Below are 19,695 nucleotides of genomic sequence, written 5' to 3' on the forward strand. Positions count from 1 at the left end.
TGATATGAAGACTGATTCTCTGCTGACATGAAGCCAGATTGTCTGTTACGGGACCTTTCTCCTCTGCCTGGGTTCTGGGCCTAAATTTATGAAAATTGACTCTTACAGTGGTGGGTGACGTGAAGCCTGATTCTCTGCTATGATATGAAGACTGATTCTCTGCTGACATGAAGCCAGATTCTCTGTTACGGGACCTCTCTCCTCTGCCTGGGTGCTGGGTAGTGTTGAGCGCGAATATTCGAAAAGCAAATTTTTTTCGCGAATATCGCAACTTCGCGATTTCGCGAATATTTCGAATATAGTGCTATATATTCGTAAAAACGAATATTCGTTTTTTGTTTCCCCCCCCCCCCCCACAAAATTACAGTACACATATAATTGATTGTTTCCCAAAGGTCCAACAGCTCAGATCTTACTCACATTGCCTAGAAAGTGATTGAGGCGCGAATCTTCGTAAGGCGATTTTATTAGCGCACATGCGAATATCGGCACGTCCCAGAACAGAGGCAAAGGGCTTTGCATTCATACATTAGTGAATTGAGTTGCGAATCTTCGTAAGGCGATTTTATTAGCGCACATGCGAATATCTACACTTGTCCCAGAACAGAGGCAAAGGGCTTTGCATTCATACATTAGTGATTGAATTGAGCTGCGAATCTTCGTAAGGCGATTTTATTAACGCAAATGCAAATATCTACACTTGTCCCCAGAACAGAGAGGCAAAGGCCTGTGCATTCATATAGTATAGCACCATATTCGCGAATACGTAGAACTTCGTAAAAGTCGATTTACGAATATTCGTATTTTTTATTTTACTTTCCACCTTACAGATTACATTGATCTGTACTCTGTCAACTACTGTCATCACCCCCCACTGTATCTCGATTGATTCCCAAAAGTCTCACATTCCCTAGAAAGTGATTGAGGTGCGAATCTTCGTAAGGCGATTTTATTAGCGCACATGCGAATATCTACACTTGTCCCAGAACAGAGGCAAAGGGCATTGCATTCATACATTAGTGATTGAATTGAGTTGCGAATCTTCGTAAGGCGATTTCATTAGCGCACATGTGAATTTTGCATAGCATATGTATTATGCGATAATTCGAATTATCGCATATGCGAAATAATAACGAATTTGAATAATCGCGAATATTTTACGAATATTCTTTCGAATATTCACAAAATTTCGCGAATTCGAATATGGGACATGCCGCTCAACACTAGTGCTGGGCCTAAATTTATGACAATGGACTGTTGCAGTGGTGGGTGACGTGAAGCCTGATTCTCTGCTATGACATGCAGACTGATTCTCTGCTGACATGAAGCCAGATTGTCTGTTACGGGACCTCTCTCCTCTGCCTGGGTGCTGGGCCTAAATATATGCCAATGGACTGTTGCAGTGGTGGCTGACGTGAAGCCTCATTCTCTGCTATGACATGCAGACTAATTCTCTGCTGACATGAAGACAGATTCTCTGTTACGGGACCTCTCTCCTCTGCCTGGGTGCCGGGGCCTAAATATCTGAGAATGGACTGTTCCAGTGGTGGCTGACGTGAAGCCTCATTCTCTGCTATGACATGCAGACTAATTCTCTGCTGACATGAAGACAGATTCTCTGTTACGGGACCTCCCTCCTCTGCCTGGGTGCTGGGCCTAAATATATGCCAATGGACTGTTGCAGTGGTGGCTGACGTGAAGCCTCATTCTCTGCTATGACATGCAGACTAATTCTCTGCTGACATGAAGACAGATTCTCTGTTACGGGACCTCCCTCCTCTGCCTGGGTGCTGGGCCTAAATATATGCCAATGGACTGTTGCAGTGGTGGCTGACGTGAAGCCTCATTCTCTGCTATGACATGCAGACTGATTCTCTGCTGACATGAAGCCAGATTCTCTGTTACGGGACCTCTCTCCTCTGCCTGTGTGTGTGCTGGGCCTAAATATATGCCAATGGACTGTTGCAGTGGTGGCTGACGTGAAGCCTCATTCTCTGCTATGACATGCAGACTGATTCTCTGCTGACATGAAGCCAGATTCTCTGTTACGGGACCTCTCTCCTCTGCCTGTGTGTGTGCTGGGCCTAAATATATGCCAATGGACTGTTGCAGTGGTGGCTGACGTGAAGCCTCATTCTCTGCTATGACATGCAGACTAATTCTCTGCTGACATGAAGACAGATTCTCTGTTACGGGACCTCCCTCCTCTGCCTGGGTGCTGGGCCTAAATATATGCCAATGGACTGTTGCAGTGGTGGCTGACGTGAAGCCTCATTCTCTGCTATGACATGCAGACTGATTCTCTGCTGACATGAAGCCAGATTCTCTGTTACGGGACCTCTCTCCTCTGCCTGTGTGTGTGCTGGGCCTAAATATATGCCAATGGACTGTTGCAGTGGTGGCTGACGTGAAGCCTCATTCTCTGCTATGACATGCAGACTGATTCTCTGCTGACATGAAGCCAGATTCTCTGTTACGGGACCTCTCTCCTCTGCCTGTGTGTGTGCTGGGCCTAAATATATGCCAATGGACTGTTGCAGTGGTGGCTGACGTGAAGCCTCATTCTCTGCTATGACATGCAGACTAATTCTCTGCTGACATGAAGACAGATTCTCTGTTACGGGACCTCCCTCCTCTGCCTGGGTGCTGGGCCTAAATATATGCCAATGGACTGTTGCAGTGGTGGCTGACGTGAAGCCTCATTCTCTGCTATGACATGCAGACTAATTCTCTGCTGACATGAAGACAGATTCTCTGTTACGGGACCTCTCTCCTCTGCCTGGGTGCCGGGGCCTAAATATCTGAGAATGGACTGTTCCAGTGGTGGGTGACGGGAAGCCAGATTCTCTGCTATGGAACCTCTCTCCAATTGATTTTGGTTAATTTTTATTTATTTAATTTTTATTTTAATTCATTTCCCTATCCACATTTGTTTGCAGGGGATTTACCTACATGTTGCTGCCTTTTGCAGCCCTCTAGCTCTTTCCTGGGCTGTTTTACAGCCTTTTTAGTGCCGAAAAGTTCGGGTCCCCATTGACTTCAATGGGGTTCGGGTTCGGGACGAAGTTCGGATCGGGTTCGGATCCCGAACCCGAACATTTCCGGGATGTTCGGCCGAACTTCTCGAACCCGAACATCCAGGTGTTCGCTCAACTCTAAAAGTGACCAACATGATCAGCTGTTTCTGTATCTGTACCTCTCATCGGCTATAACGAGGAATATTACATACACAGCAGGTTTACAGGCGGACACGGGATCTCTGAATTATTGAGGATCCAAGCAATCAGACCTTCAATAATCAATTGTTAACTGTAAATTCTATGTCTATTATCAAGCAAGTTATGGGTTCTTTGTTTCACATTATGTTGTTGTGCTTTGGAGAGATGCACCCTCTTGGTAACTATTTTAAGAAACATTTCCATGCAGACACCCAGAAGGTGTCTGTTATAAAATCTGGGGGATTATGCACTACCCACCAAGGCAGCCCACACTAGGTCAACTGGTACTAAAAAATAAAATTTGAAAAACTTGAGATAATGTCCTGGAAAAGGTGCTATAATCTGCTTCTTTCTTGTGGGTCAATGGGTCATTGGCCCACAAGCAACTTAAGCAGGAAGGAATCATGTTTTCATATGAAAAAAAAAATATACGAATATTCTAAAAAACTAATATATAGCAATATAGCCAATATATTCGTTATTTTTAATATTTGCCTTTTTTTTCCCCAATCTGTACAGTTGTTCGCATACTTCTCTCCGACAAGCGTCCCGTCACCATGGGAACGGCTGTGGGTTAGAAAATACCATCGGATCTAAGTTTTCCCTGAGATCGTGAAAACTCAGATCCGATGGTATATTCTAACCCACAGGCGTTCCCATGGTGACGGGGACGCTTGTCGGGGAGGAGTATGCCAAAGTGGAATAACAGTACAGATTGAAAAAAAAAAAAGTCGAATATTCTAAATAACGAATATATTCGTTATATTGCTATAACTTAGTTTTTTAGAATATTAGTCATATTCTTAAAAAACAAAGATATAGCAATATAGCGAATATTCGTAAAATACACATATAGACTGCAATTTAGCTAATATAGTGCTATAGTATTTTTTTTTTATAGTGTACATTTTTTCCAAATCTGAAGTTCAGAAGAGACAAAAAAATTTGACTAAAAAAAAAGATTATAGCACTATATTAGCAAAATTACAGTCTATATGTGTATTATACGAATATTCGCTATATTGCTATAACTTTGTTTTTTAGAATATTCGTTGTATTCTAAAACAAGAATATATAGCAATATAGCGAATATTCGTAAAATACACATATTAGCCAATAGCCATAGCCAACCAATAGGAAAGTTGCCTTATACAGTTAAAAAAAAAATCGCAATACGCGAATAATTAAATCACATATTATTCGCGATAAATAGAATAATGACGAATATCCGATTTCAATGAATATCAATGGTATTTTTTTGTACTGGCGCACATTACTGTATAAGGGGGTATTTGCACTGATGCACATTATAAGGGTGTTGTTTTTGTACTGGCAAACATTAGTGGTAATTTTCTACTGGCACACATAAGGAGAAGTATTAGTACTGGGGAGTTTCGGGGAACATGATAACTAGTATGGGCACAAAGGGGGCATTATGACTATTATGCGCACTATTAACACTATGCACTGTGGGGGACACATGGCACAGCTTAGCACAATAATTTTTTAGGACATTATGGTTACACTATTAGTGTTGGACACTATTTGCCAGGTGCAGTTATTTTTAAGGGCACTACGATGTCTGTTTGTTAAACTCTGCAGAGAGAAGAGATGGCTGAAAGAGATCATCATGGTGGTCTGGTCTGAAGGGAGAAGATGAGGAAAGACACATCAGAGGAGACGTCACTGGATGTAAGAGGTACAATATGTGGCGCTGTATTACCCTGTATGTTCTGTAGTGCTGTATGTAACGTTTTCCAAGTATGTCTTTAAAGGGGTTGTCAACTTTTTACTATTGATCAATATAAGATCAGCGTAGGTCTGACTCCAGGCACCCCCGCCAATCAGCTGTTTATATGAGCGCTGCCTTCTCTGCTTTGTTTACCTGCTCGCCATAGCAATTGCAGTGGTGAGCAGTTTAATTGCAAGTATTGTACGTCCCCCTTCACTTCTATGGGATGGCTCTTTAGTATTCAATTGAACAGACAGAGCCGTCCTATAGAAGTGAATGGGGACGCCATACTTGTAATTACATCTGCTCACCACTGTAATTGCTGCGGCGAGCAGGTAAACAAAGCAGAGAAGGCAGCGTTCTTATGAGCGCTGCCTTCTCTTCAAACAGCTGATCGCAGGGGTGCCAGGAGCCAGGCCCCCGCTTACCTGACATTGATGCCCTATCCTGAGGATAGGGTCTTCAATAGTAAAAAGAGGACAACTCCTTTAACAGTAGGATTGGAGGGAAGGGGTTAGGTTGAGAATCTGATATGGGGGGCATTGAAATTTTTACCTCAGGCAGCAGAAAAGCTAGGTGCATCCTTGCAACTTCACAAAGCAGGGGAGGGGAGAGGGGCAAACTGAACTCTTGCACCAGGGCCCATCTAATGGCAGCAGGGGTCAGGGCGCCACACAAGCCACTAATGGTGCCTGTGTGGCGCCCTGACCCCTGCTGCCATTATATTTTATGCGTCTGTTGACGAAAATAAAGAAAAGTTGGACAATTGCGGTAAGTGCCATCATTTCTTCATTATTTTGATATTTGGTGTGCTGTTTTCTTCGCTCTGCGCATAGCATTTTTAAAAATAACAATTCAGACTAATTTAACAGGAGTTCTACACTTTTGTAGTTTGCACAAGTTGTTCACTGCTACACCACTTTACGTTTCTGTTCTTTGTCCTACCACATACTGTACCTCCATCTTCTTACTTGATACTTGATATATTTTAATACTTAATTACCTGTTCATCATGTCCTTTTTGCACCCAGTCCACAAATTCTTTTTTCAGCTCCTCTTCATAATCAGTTGCATCATTTTTTGTTATAGTTATCTTGTCCTTCAAATGTATGTTTTCCTCAGGATCTAATTTCTTTAGTTTTAAGAAAATGAAAACATTTAATAGTATATGTACTATATTAAAATATAGCACATTAAAATATCCCATAATAAAATATAATGTTGTTAAATATACAAATACAGAAACAAGTGAAGAGTACACAAGAGTGTGTAAGTAATATAGTTAATAGTAAAAAAAAAAAAAGACTTTATAAGGCTACTTTCACACTAGCGTTTTTCTTTTCCGGCGCTGAGTTCCGTCCTAGGGGCTCAAATCCGGAAAATAACTGATCAGTTTTATCCTAAAGCATTCTGAATGAAAATAAATCCGTTCAGGATGCATCAGGATGTCTTCAGTTCAGTCTTTTTGACTGATCAGGCTTTTCAGAAAACCGTAGCATGTTGTATTTTTACCTTCGGCCAAAAATCCGGAACACTTTGAACGCCGGATCCGGCCTTTTTCCCATTGACTTGCATTAATGCCGTGTGTTTCGTCAAAACAGTCCTGGCTTTTGCATGTTAAACCCGAAAAATGTGAAAAAAAAGTTAAAGTCCATAAATGGCGGATCCGTTTTTTCCAATGCATTTTTTCATTGTGATCAAAATCCTGATCAGGATTCAAATGTAATCAGTTTTCACACGTTTTTCCGCATCCGGCGGGCAGTTCCGTTGACGGAATAGAAAGCCGGATTCAAACAACGCTAGTGTGAAAGTAGCATAAGGCGTACCTAACATTTCAACCTTTATTGTGTAGTAGTGTAATAACAATATTCCTGACTTCAAAGTTGCCTGTCTGATGTATTTTTCACCAATTTTACCACTGTACAGATTCTGGATCTTATTGTCTGAACTTATCCTATGATGTTCTCGCACAACCAGGAGCCCTGCACTCTGTCTCCCAACCTTCAGTTATGTCCGTGCTTCTAATGAATTTGCAGAAAGTTCTGATCATTATTCAGAACTTTAAAGAAATTGTCCGATGGTTAACCCCTTCCCTCAATGTAGGTTTTTACCTATGAAAATGGCTGACTTGTTGCATGTGCGCTTGGCAGCTAAAGACATCTTTGTGGGTCCCATGTTCATATGTGCCCACATCACTGAGAAAAATGATGTTTTAATATATGCAAATGAGCCTCTAGGAGCAACAGGGGTGTGACCGTTACACCTAGAGGCTCAGCTCTCTCTGCAATTGCTGCACCCTCTCCACTTTGATTGACAGGGCCAGGCAGTGAAAACTTCTTAATGCCTTGTCCTGTCAATCAAGTGCAGAGAAGAAAGAAAAGAGTTCCTGCTTCCGCGCTCCAAATCCACGAGCCGGTCTTTTAAAATAGAATTCTTCTTTATTTGAATAAAAAGTGTGCATGCAACTACAACGCGTTCCGGGGAATCTTAAGTCTCCTTCATCAGGTTAAAAAAGTACCGTACTTTTTTAACCTGATGAAGGGGACTTAGGATTCCCCGAAACGCGTTGTAGTCGCATGCACACTTTTTATTCAAATAAAGAAGAATTCTATTTTAAAAGACCGGCTCAAGTGGTTTTGGAGCGCCGAAGCAGGAACTCTTTTCTTTCTTCTCAAACAATCCTCCGGAGGGACTGGACATCTCTTCTGGGGAACCCTATACCCTGCGGCAGCACACCCAAGAACCGGATCTTACTTATCAAGCCCTCAATAGAGTTAAGCCTATTCTAGCGTAACCATATAAGGTGAGCCTCACATTAACTCTATTTGATCTACCAGTGTGAACATACTACCCTATTGTGCGCCATCTTTATCAAGCTTTAGGCACGTCCAAAATCTCTAAAAATCAAGTGCAGAGGGCATGACTGGTGCAGAAAGAGCAGAGCCTCTTGGTGTAATGGCAACCGCATTACAAGGTGTAATGGTTGCTCCTACAATCTCATTTGCATATATTAAAACATTATTTTTCTTAGCAAAGTGGGCACATATGAACTTGGGAACAAAACAGATGTTGTCAGCTGAAAAATGCACATGCAATAGGTCAGCCAGTTTCATAGGTACAAATCTGCCGACAGCTACCCTATAAACTATTATCAGTTACTACATATGCAGCAGGACAGTATGCCTTAGGCTCAAATATAACATCGTTACATGGGGCAACACACTGTAGTAGAGAGTTTTCCAGGGCTAAGCAGGTAATGTCCACCTTGACAGGTGATTAGAAAGGGAAAGCAAATATTTGTTATGGTCCCTCTCTCATCCCCCATGCATCCTGGTTCATCACAGGGATATAGACAGGGGAACCTCTATCCTTGGCATACTGGCCTAAGCTGTCCCTACTTCTGTTATCTCACAATAATATCAATATAAATAATAGACCCTATGCATTTCTAATTGTCCCTTATCCTCAGAGGTCTATACATATAGGTCAACTAGTTTCAGTTGCTAAATTGCCAGGTACACTTTAATTTTACGTATATAACTGGCATTTCAACAGTAAGGCCTTAGCACTGACTGTTAGCTGTTATATACTAGTGCATCTCAATAAATTAGAATATCCTCAAAGTTAATTTATTTCAGTAATTCTATTCAAAAAGTAAAACTCATATTTTATAGATTCACTACACACAGAGTGATCTACAGTATTTCAAGTCTTTATTTCTTTTAATGCTGATGATTATTGCTTACAGCTAATGAACACCCAAACGTCAGTACCTCAGAAATTTAGAATATTGAATAAGACCAACTTAAAAAATTATTTTTAATACAGAAATATTGGCCTACTGATAAGTTTGTACAATATATAGACAATACTTGGTCGGGGCTTCTTTTGCATAAATTTGTGCATCAATGATGCATGGCACAGAGACTATCTGTCTGTGGCACTGCTGAGGTGTTATGGAAGCCCATGTTGCTTTGATAGTGGTCTTCAGCTCTTCTGCAGTGTTGGGTCTGGTGTCTCTTATCTTCCTCTAGATTCTCTATGGGGTTTAGTCAGGAGAGTTTGCTGGCACAGTCATACTGTAGTTAGTTAAACCAAGTATTAGTACTTTTGGCAGTGTAGCCTGGTACCAAGTCCTGCTGGAAAATAAAATCAGCATCTCCATAAAGCATGTCAGCAGGGGGAAGCATTATGTGGTGTAAAATTTCCTGGGTAAATTGTTGAGCTGACTTTGGACTTGATATAACACAGTGGGCCAACACCAGCAGGTGATATGTCTCCCCAAACAATCACTGACTGTGGAAACTTCATATTGGACCTCAAGCAACTTGGATTGTGTGCCTCTCCACTCTTTCTCCAGACTCGGACCTTGATTTCGAAATGAAATGCAAAATTTTATTTAATCTGAAAACAGGACTTTGGGCCACTGAGCAACAGTCCAGTCCTTTTTCTCCATAGCCCAAGAAAGACGCTTCTGACGTTGTCTCTGGGTCATGAGTGGCTTGATACAAGAAATGTGACAGTTGTAGCCCATGTCCTGGATACATCTGTGTGTGGTGGCTTTTGAAGCACTGAATCCTGCAGCAGTCCACACCTTGTGAATCTCCCCCAAATTCTTGAAAGGCATTTGCTTGACAATCCTTTGAAGGCTGCGGTTATCCATGTTGCTTGTGCACCTTTTTCTATCACACTTTTTCCTTCCACTCAACTTTCCATTATGCTTGGATACAGCACTCTGACTTGCCAACTGTCAAGCAGTCTTCCCTATGACTGTGTAACCTGCTGAACCAGACTGAGGGACCATTTAAAGGCTTAGGAAACATTCACATGTCTTGATTATCTATAATATTTATCTTTTTTACGATCTAATTTTCTGAGATACTGACTTTTGGGTTTCTATTAGCTGTAAGCCATAATCATCAACATTAAAATAAATAAATGCTCAAAATAGATCACTCTGCATTACTAAAAAATAAATAAACTTTTTGATGATATTCCAATTTATTAAGATGCACTGGTATACTATATTTTTCCACTTTTTAATATAACACTCAAACACGTTATCAGATCTCCATAATAAATGCAGTCCTACCTTTAAATTTGCCATTTGTGGCCATGCAGCTGCCATGCAATCATACAGCTGTATGCTTTCCCTTGGAGAGAATGTAAGATCCTTTGGAATTCCACAGTTCTTCATCTAATTCATAATGAACAAAACATTAACATATATCACATATTAATACATAATAATTGTAATTTCATGTCAACAACTCTTAAATATATTGCAAGAAACCACAAAACAAACATTCTCACCACAACAATGTCCAAATATATATAGCTAAAGCACCTCAAACCCCAAGTTTCAACCTGAACCAGAATATTATTACTCCAAGTTAGTCTTTTACTCTAATGCGCTGTTAGAGCCATGGATTGTTTATAGTTCTGGTGGGACAGAGGTACTTCTTGGGCTACAATAGGTTTCAGGACCAAGGTACAGCTGTATATTGTGCACATGATCCAGGCCTGGCTGTAACCCGCAGTGTATGCGGGTTGTACTTGGCAGTTAGTTCACAGTGCTCGAAGCTGCCTGACTGCGCAGGCCAGGACTGTGACTGACGAGGGGACATTGTCTGCGTCTGGAGGAAAGAAGGTTTCTACACAAACATAGAAGAGGATTCTTTGCGGTAAGAGCAGTGAGACTATGGAACTCTCTGCCTGAGGAGGTGGTGATGGTGAGTACAATAAAGGAATTCAAGAGGGGCCTTGATGTATTTTGGGAGTGTAATAATATTACAGGCTATAGCTACTAGCAGGGCCGGACTGGGGATAAAAACCAGCCCTGGAAAAAGTTGCACACCAGCCCCACAGCGTTGCGTCATTATTTACTTGTTTATAAAAGGGGAAAGCATTCATTTTAAAACACGTGTGTAAACACGAATATGAACTTTGCCCCACAATAGCTCTTTTGTAGAACCCCATTGTTCATATTACTGTTTTACTGGCTAGGGCAGCGCTAAATCCCGCCCATCAGTGACGGTGACGTCACTGGGCTTCCTGGCAGCCCCATGGAGAGCCCCGGTACGTCACCAGATCTTCAAAAAATGCATTAGCCCTGCGCGATTTAGCGCAGGGCAAAGGAGAGCATTGGAGCATGAACTGCTCCGATGCTCAAGTCAGGGGGGCTACCGGGGTGAAAATGGAGGTATGTCCGGGTTCAGCTCTGAACCCGAACAACCCCTTTAATTTATACTCAGATATAGTCCTCCTGTAAGTACCTGGCCTTCCCCCTCTGTCCTCCTCTTCCTCACCCCCTTCCCCTTCTGTCCCCCTTGAATGTATGTCAGCAGCAGCACCAGGAGAAGGACTGGAGCTGCAGGCTGCACAGGGACAAGTGAGTGACTGGCAACCCCTTCCTGCTGTCACAGAGTTGCTGGGTTCTCCTGGAAAAGTTGTTGAAGTGCAGCTGCCTGGAGGTGGTGGGCTCCAAGCTTCTCACAGCCACTCTGACCTTCATGCATGGAGTTTCAGCTGCCTGGAAGTGACCTCCAGGCTTCTATGTATGAAGGCACAGTAGACTGCTGGGAGCTGCCTGTGTGGAGGCTGAGCAGCCTGCTGGATGCAGAGAGCTGTGTGATCACTGTCCCCTCCTGTACAGAGAGCAGCAAGGGACTCTCCAGGAGTAGCATCGGCTGGGCAGATCCGCTTCTAGGATCTGGGCACCATGGACATTCTGTAGCCCTCACATGCTTCTTTATGTATCACAGCAAGGAGATTGGGGCAGTTGACAGCAGGGCTCCGGCTGGAGGTAGCACTTTGTGAAAGGTTGTCACACAGGTTGTCAGGGGCTGGGAGTGGAGAACATCTTGGTGTGTAACCTGGTGTCACTGTGCTGTACAAAGGATCTGCTGGGCATGGTGCCTCCACAGAGGGCAGGGAATCAGATTGACTGAGGAGGGCTTGTACTTTGGAGAAGAATATGTGGCTTCATGTGACAGAGCAGAGGAATCGCACAGAAGAGTGTGTGGATGAGGATACGTCGTGTCTCCAGGAGCTCTGCCCCTGACATCTCCAAGTGACAGACACTGCTGGACCCCCCTGGCACCCTGCACACAGAGCCTTCCTGTATGTATGGCTGGTGCCAACTTGTGATCAGATCTGACAGTCTGAAGCCAGGAAGCGCTGCCACCCTGTCCCCAGGTCTGCTCTGTGCATGCACCCGGAGCCCTCTGTGCCCACGCCGGTGATGCCATGCCCCGCAACCATAGTGGAGGTGATGTGGGAGGCTCTGGGCTCTGGATAAAAAGCAGCTCTGGAGGTAAAGGCAGGGGCAGGGACCGTTACTACGGCATGAAAGATGTGGAGTCGGGTCGGGGCAACAGGGTGCTGTTAAACTCCAGTAGAGGGGACGGGCTGCTTCTCCTGGGCACCAGTGACACTGGCAGGGGCAGCGGTGTGGGACCGGGAGGAAGCTTGCAGGAGAGCCACCGAGGGAAGCAGGGAGCTTGCATGAGCTTATTGGGGAAGCCGCTATCGTACAACAGCAGCCAGAGCTGCCGGAGGAACGTGAAGTAGCGGAGGCTGCATAACTACCTGTGCAACGTGCTGGAGAGACCCCGGGGCTGGGCATTTGTCTACCACGTCTTTGTGAGTACCGGACACCGTGCTGCTGTGTATAATGCACCGCCACTCGCCACATGTGGGCATGGTCCTGGCATTCAATACATATCAGGGAAATCTATACTGTGCATTTATAATGTGTGCAGGGTGCCTGGGGGGTCCAGCAGGGTCTGTCACTTGGAGATGTCAGGGGCAGATCTCCGGGAGACACGACGTATCCTCATCCACACAATCTTCTGTGCCATTCCTCTGTCACATGAAGCCACATATTCTTCTCCAAAGTACAAGCCCTCCTCAGTCAATCTGATTCCCTGCCCTCTGTGGAGGCACCATGCCCAGCAGATCCTTTGTACAGCACAGTGACACCAGGTTACACACCAAGATGTTCTCCACTCCCAGCCCCTGACAACCTGTGTGACAACCTTTCACAAAGTGCTACCTCCAGCCAGAGCCCTACTGTCAATTGCCCCAATCTCCTTGCTGTGACGCATAAAGAAGCATGTGAGGGCTACAGAATGTCCATGGTGCCCAGATCCTAGAAGCGGATCTGCCCAGCCGATGTCACTCCTGGAGATTCCTGTAAACTAGAGACTGTATGTAAACTAATAATATACACCACATAACCCTGACAGCCTGCACAGTCACATGTGGGCACAGCCCTGGCATCCAATACATGTCACAGAGAGCTATACTGTGCATTATAAGCTATACTGCACAGTATAGCTCTCTGTGATATATATTGGATGCCAGGGATGTGCCCACATGTGACTGTGCAGGCTGCCAGGGTTATGTAGTGTATATTAGTGTACATACAGTCTTATAATTTATAACACTGTATGTAAATAATATACACTACATAACCCTGACAGCCTGCACAGTCACATGTGGGCACAGCCTGGCCCCTTCTTACCCCCAGTATTTGCGGCTCCTCAAGTCCTCTCAGGGCATCGGTCATGACGGTGGCATACATAGGGGTCGGGCTCTGCTTCCGGTCTGCGGCCTGGGCCCGGCATATTGAATCTGGAGGTGAGGCGGCGGGAGCCTGCCTGAGGCCACTTGCAGGAAGAGAGGGGCGGCCACACACAGGACAGCCAGGCCGGGCCAGGAGGATCACGGGCTGCCGCTCACAGCGACACCAGGTGGTCGGAGGGAGCAGTGCCGCTCCCACGGAGGCCGGCCTGCTCAGCTCCACCTACCGTCCACCACATCAGAGCTTTCTGATTCGGCACGCCGGCCAGAGAAAAACTGCAGGCACATCTTAAAGCGGCCCCAGGGCCGGCGGCCTACCGGGAAATTTCCCGGTATCCCGGTAGGCCAGTCCGGCCCTGGCTACTAGAGATGGGTTGTTGATCCAGGGGGTTATTCTGACTGCCTAATTGGAGTCGGGAAGGAAAATTGGCTTCTTCCTCACAGTTTTTTTTTTTTTTGCCTTCTTCTGGATCAACTTGCAGGATAACAGGCTGAACTGGATGGACAAATGTCTTTTTTTCAGCCGTATAAACTATGTTACTAAGGAGCCTAATTAGGGCACATTCACACAACTGTATTTTTGAATCCGCATCCGTTCCGCAATTGTGTGGAACGGGTGCAGACCCATTCATTTCAATGGGGCTGCAAAAGATGCGGACAGCACACAATGTGCTGTCCGCATCCGTAGATCCGTTCCTCAGCCCCCCAAAAAAAGATAGAGCATGTCCTATTCTTGTCCGCAATCGCGGACAAGAATAGGCATTTCTATCATGGGGCTGGCTGCATTCACGCGGCCGGTATCCGTGTTTTGCGGATCCGCAATTTGCGGACCGCAAAACACATATGGTCGTGTGAATGTACCCTTAGACTGAGGAGCGCAGTGCTAGCACAGTAGGGACATTGTCATCATTACTAATGTCTTAGTTGTAAGCCACATGAAAGGGGACACACTAATTGATATTGAGTGATTATTTCACATCCTATAAAATGTAAGGTGTTTTCTTGAAAAAAAAAAAACAAACACATTAATGTCTTATCCTTAGCATCAGAATGGGAGTGCCGGAGGTTGGTATAACCAGTTGGCCCCTTGAATGAATATCCAAGTGCATCATTATGTTTATTGTGGGGATCCTAATGGTCAAAAACTCCTGATCACATATTGATGGCCTCTTCCAATGACAGTGTCAGTGTGATGCAAACAATTAACTTTGCATTTTCCAATCATTATTCAATTATATAACTAAAAGGATCACAATTGTTCAAGTACATTTTATCTGGGTAAATACATACTATATTCAGTACTTACATGATCTATTGTCAAGGACGCGCAGGGATGGTAGTGTTCAAAGTTAAGGTTGGAGTCTTTCTCAGAACATATATATTTCTCCAGATCATTGTATCGTTTATTGTACTGAACTATAAAACAGAACATTCTGATCTTAATTCATTAAATATGTACAATAATGTCCATGGAATAAATAAGATCCACTTAGTTTCTTCATCACGTTCTTGTACTTTACATTGTTAATGTATGATGGACTGGCCACCAAGTAACCAGAGGATCCCCTAGGGTCCCAGGCTAAACATAGTAATTCACTACAAAGTTCCCACAAATGACAACCCCATTTGGAGCCAATCACTTACAACTTGTCACTTCCAATTAACCTATTAGACCATATTTTTGATATGCCATACAATTAAAAGTAGGCTTGTTTTGTCCTGAAACTCTTTGTCTGATGGGTTCAAGAAACCCTGTATGACATTGCATATATGGGCGATATGTACTGTATATCTAATAATCCTAGAACCCATGATAAGGAGATTTCTGACACCATCAACAAAGTGACACAATCTTACAAATTAACATTATGTTAACATGAAAGTGGTTATCAGAAATCTGTTCACACAACACATTTAAAGGGATATTCCCATCTCCTAAAGTGATGGCATTTCACTAGATAGAACATGCCATCACGCTATAATTGCTCTGGATCTGACCTCCGGGATCCCAACTGATTGAAAGGGCCACAGTGTTATTTCAGTCTTTCCCTGTGCAGTGGTACACCCACTGTTTCGGGGAACAGCTCCACTAAACTGAATGCGACTGACTGCGGTTCACTAGAGTCCTAGAGTTTGGATACCACTGATAATAAAATGATGACATAACCTAGTGATATGCCATCATTTTACAAGATACGAGTACCTCTTTCAGGGCAGCATGATACAGTTGAATATTTGCTGAGCAGAATGGAGTGATGTGTACCTATTTTTTTAGCAATCTGAGCAGAGAATGATTATTTGTTCCGTACAAAGGTTTTGCTCTGTAAAACATTGCCTTTTAATAGGATACATTATCAGGCTGACAGGTCTACTTTAAAGGGAATCTGTCACCTCCATATGGCCATATACAGTGCTTACATGACTCTGTAGCACACCTATACAGGATTGTAATGGTACCTTTGTTCTTTTCTTTAGACTTGCACCAGCAGGAAAAACAAAGTTTGATTCATATGCAAATGATCACTCGCAAGTGCCCAGGGAGGAGTTCAGTGTGTAAGTGCCCAGGCTGCTCTGCCTTCTTTTCACTTTACTCCTCCCCAGCCTCTTCCTTTGCCCGCCCTCCAAGTCCAGACCTATCGATGAGGCAAGAGCCTTGGAGGGCGGGCAAAGGCAGAGACTGGGGAGGAGTAAAGTGAAAAGAAGGCAGAGCAGCCTGGGCACTTACACACTGAACGCTGCCCCTGGGCACTTGCGAGTGATCATTTGCATATGAATTCAACTTAGTTTTTCCTGCTGGTGCAAGTCTAAAGAAAAGAACAAAGGTACCATTACAATCCTGCATAGGTGTGCTACAGAGCCATGTAAGCACTGTATATGGCCATATGGAGGTGACAGACTCCCTTTAAAGACACTGAATAAAAAGTTCATCTTCTGGCATATAGGTACCTAGTCGAACATTGTAAGATCTTCTTTCGGTTTTTGCTGTCTTTTTCTTTGACCCTTTGTGTGAGGATTCAGACATATGACTCATTTTTCTATCATCATTGTGCTGCCAATATTTTTGGACTGATTGTAGCCACCTAAATAAAATAAGGCAACAAAAAACAATATGGCTTAATGACATGTATTGTAAATGAAATAATGATGAATCTTATTTATATCTGTCCAGTATACACTGGCAGGGTATAGATGAGAATCCTCAATCTGATATGCAAAGGATAATAGAAATTTACAGAACATACTCGGTTAAGTGTTCTGGATTACTGATGGTTGCAGACAAGGCCAGGAATGGACACCGAATCATGGATAGTATGTGGTCCCAGGTTTCTGCTCCAATTTCTCCTCCTAAGCAATGCACCTGGCAATGAAAATAGATTTTTAGTCTTCTGGTGTCAGTGTCTACAGACAAATATTATTTTATTAATATTAATTTACTATTTTATAATATTTCATGTAAGCCTACATTTTAGAGAGCTTTTTTTTTTGCATATTGAAGAATAAGGCAGAAGACTTTAAAATATGAGTTTCACTTTGAGTGGCTTGAAAGTTGTGACTAGTGTTGAGCGAATCGAAGTTGACGAAGTGGAATTCGATCCGAATTTCAGGAAACATGCGATTCATGGTGATTTGTGTTAACTAATCAGATTTTTTCTAAAATGGCTGCTGCACATGTTACAAAGTAAGAGTAAGAAGCCTGGGAAGGAGGGATCACCCATGATGCCTTGCAGCCAGCCAATCAGCACATAGCCAGCCCCTGTGATGTCACAGCCCTATAAAAAGCCTCATCCTGCTCGGTCTCCTCCATTTTACTGTGAACTTAGTGCAGGGAGAGACGTGACAGGCGCTAGGGACAGTGATTAGGAAAGACTTTCTTTACAAAATATTACTTTTTAACAGTTCAGGGACAGCTTAGAGATAGTGTAGGTGTCACGGCGGACAGGATCTCAGATACATAGACAACCAAATACACAAGTGTCTAGGCTAGATGCTGGGGACAGGTCACCTCCTAGCACATCCCTGACTTCTCTCCCTATGCTGCTAAGCCCACATTCAGACCTTGATGGTAGGTATGAAATGTCCTCGTGCCTGGACTGCAGACACCCTAGAATCCCTGAGATGGTGAAAGGGGAGAAGGGGCAGAAGACACACAACTAGCCTAGACCGCAAACCACACAAACAGAAAACAAACTTATCTGAGCTGGAACAGACAATCCTTCCTTCCTTGAATCCAAGGCCAGACAGAAATCTATAACCCGCACTGCCCTCTGGGATTGAAGGCAATTTAAGCCAATGACCCCACCCAGAGCACCTGAAGGAAGGCGGATCCAGCATGATTCCAGAACAAACAAAAGGTTAGACACGTGCTGCCAATCTGACAGACCTCCGCACACCGTCCGAGCAGGGCATGACAGTAGGGATATAATAGGGAGACTTTATCCACACTATTGGGAGAGAACAGGTGCCAATTAAACAGTGTAAAGCTTGGCTAATATGAGCTATTCTATTACACTTTGCTGCACTAAATGGAGTTAAAAATTGTTCTAATACTGCTGATTTTAGGTTGTTCACATTCTTCTTCTTTTATACATAAGTAATTCCATTAATACTTGATTCTGTTATTGGGGTGAAATTGCGGTCTGATACAACTAATTTTGCGGTGTTCACATTGTTATTTTACATAAGTAATTCCGTTAACCTTGATTCTGTAATTGGGGTGAAATTGCAGCCTGATACTAGTGATTTTGGGGTATACACGTTCTTTTATACATAAGTAAATCCATTCATCCTTGATCCTGGGGTGAATTGAGGCCTGATACTACTGATTTTGGGGTGTTCACAATGTTATTTTGCATAAGTAATTCTGTTAATCCTTGATTCTGTAATTGCGAAATATGGTGGAGACTTGTCTGGTTTCGCCTTTTTTTTTTTTGCTTGGAAAGAGTTAACCATCTAATCAGGGGAAGGGACTGGAGATGGCTCCTTCTAAGAAAAACACACTACTTACATAGTAGTCTTTATTTTGGATACTGCTTCTCCTCAGGAATAGGGATGAGCGAACTCGAACTGTATAGTTCGGGATCGTACCGAATTTTGGGGTGTCCGTGACACGGACCCGAACCCGGACATTTTCGTAAAAGTCCGGGTTCGGGTTCGGTGTTCGTCGCTTTCTTGGCGCTTTTGTGATGCTTTCTTGGCGCTTTTTGAAAGGCTGCAAAGCAGCCAATCAACAAGCGTCATACTACTTGCCCCAAGAGGCCATCACAGCCATGCCTACTATTGGCATGGCTGTGATTGGCCAGAGCACCATGTGACCCAGCCTCTATTTAAGCTGGAGTCACATAGCGCCGCCCGTCACTCTGCACTGATTAGCGTAGGGAAAGGTTGCGGCTGCGACAGTAGGGCGAGATTAGGCAGATTAACTCCTCCAAAGGACTTGATTATTGATCGATCTGCAGCTGTGGGTCATTGAGCTGCTGATACTCAATTGCTCACTGTTTTTAGGCTGCCCAGACCGTTTGTCAGTCACATTTTTCTGGGGTGATCGGCGGCCATTTTGTGTCTTGTGGTGCGCCAGCACAAGCTGCGACCAAGTGCATTTAACCCTCAATGGTGTGGTTGTTTTTTGGCTAAAGCCTACATCAGGGTGAAGCTGTCACACCAAGTGCATTTAACCAGCAATAGTCTGTTTATTTTTTGGCCATATACTACATCAGGGGCAAGCTGCGCCTGTCACCAAGTGCATTTAACCCTCAATGGTGTGGTTGTTTTTTGGCTAAAGCCTACATCAGGGTGAAGCTGTCACACCAAGTGCATTTAACCAGCAATAGTCTGTTCATTTTTTGGCCATATACTAAATCAGGGGCAAGCTGCGCCCGTCACCAAGTGCATTTAACCAGCAATAGTCTGTTCATTTTTTGGCCATATACTACATCAGGGGCAAGCTGCGCCTGTCATCAAGTGCATTTAACCCTCAGTAGTGTGGTTGGTCAAGCTGTGACACCAAGTGCATTTAACCAGCAATAGTCTGTTCATTTTTTGGCCATATACTACATCAGGGGCAAGCTGCGCCCGTCACCAAGTGCATTTAACCCTCAGTAGTGTGGTTGGTCAAGCTATCACACCAAGTGCATTTAACCAGCAATAGTCTGTTCATTTTTT

The 19,695-nt window shown here is 43.8% G+C and overlaps 1 protein-coding gene across 4 annotated transcripts in view; it reads right to left on the reverse strand.

The window, feature by feature from the left end:
* Positions 1-19,695, reverse strand: part of DDX60 (DExD/H-box helicase 60) — a 646,547-nt gene that overhangs the window by 283,814 nt on the left and 343,038 nt on the right. For all 4 annotated transcript variants that reach the window (XR_006390268.1, XM_044296988.1, XM_044296981.1 and 1 more), the window contains exons 20-24: positions 16,779-16,894; positions 16,483-16,616; positions 14,843-14,952; positions 10,043-10,147; positions 5,954-6,082 (exon numbers count right to left, since the gene is read on the reverse strand). Coding sequence is in view for 3 of the 4 variants with exons in the window: in XM_044296988.1 (XP_044152923.1) it covers positions 5,954-6,082; positions 10,043-10,147; positions 14,843-14,952; positions 16,483-16,616; positions 16,779-16,894 (594 nt within the window). In the remaining variant the exon portion in view is untranslated. The remainder of the gene's footprint in view (positions 1-5,953; positions 6,083-10,042; positions 10,148-14,842; positions 14,953-16,482; positions 16,617-16,778; positions 16,895-19,695) is intronic.

Source organism: Bufo gargarizans, chromosome 1 (genome assembly GCF_014858855.1).
Source record: "Bufo gargarizans isolate SCDJY-AF-19 chromosome 1, ASM1485885v1, whole genome shotgun sequence".
Classification (NCBI taxonomy): Eukaryota; Metazoa; Chordata; class Amphibia; order Anura; family Bufonidae; genus Bufo; species Bufo gargarizans.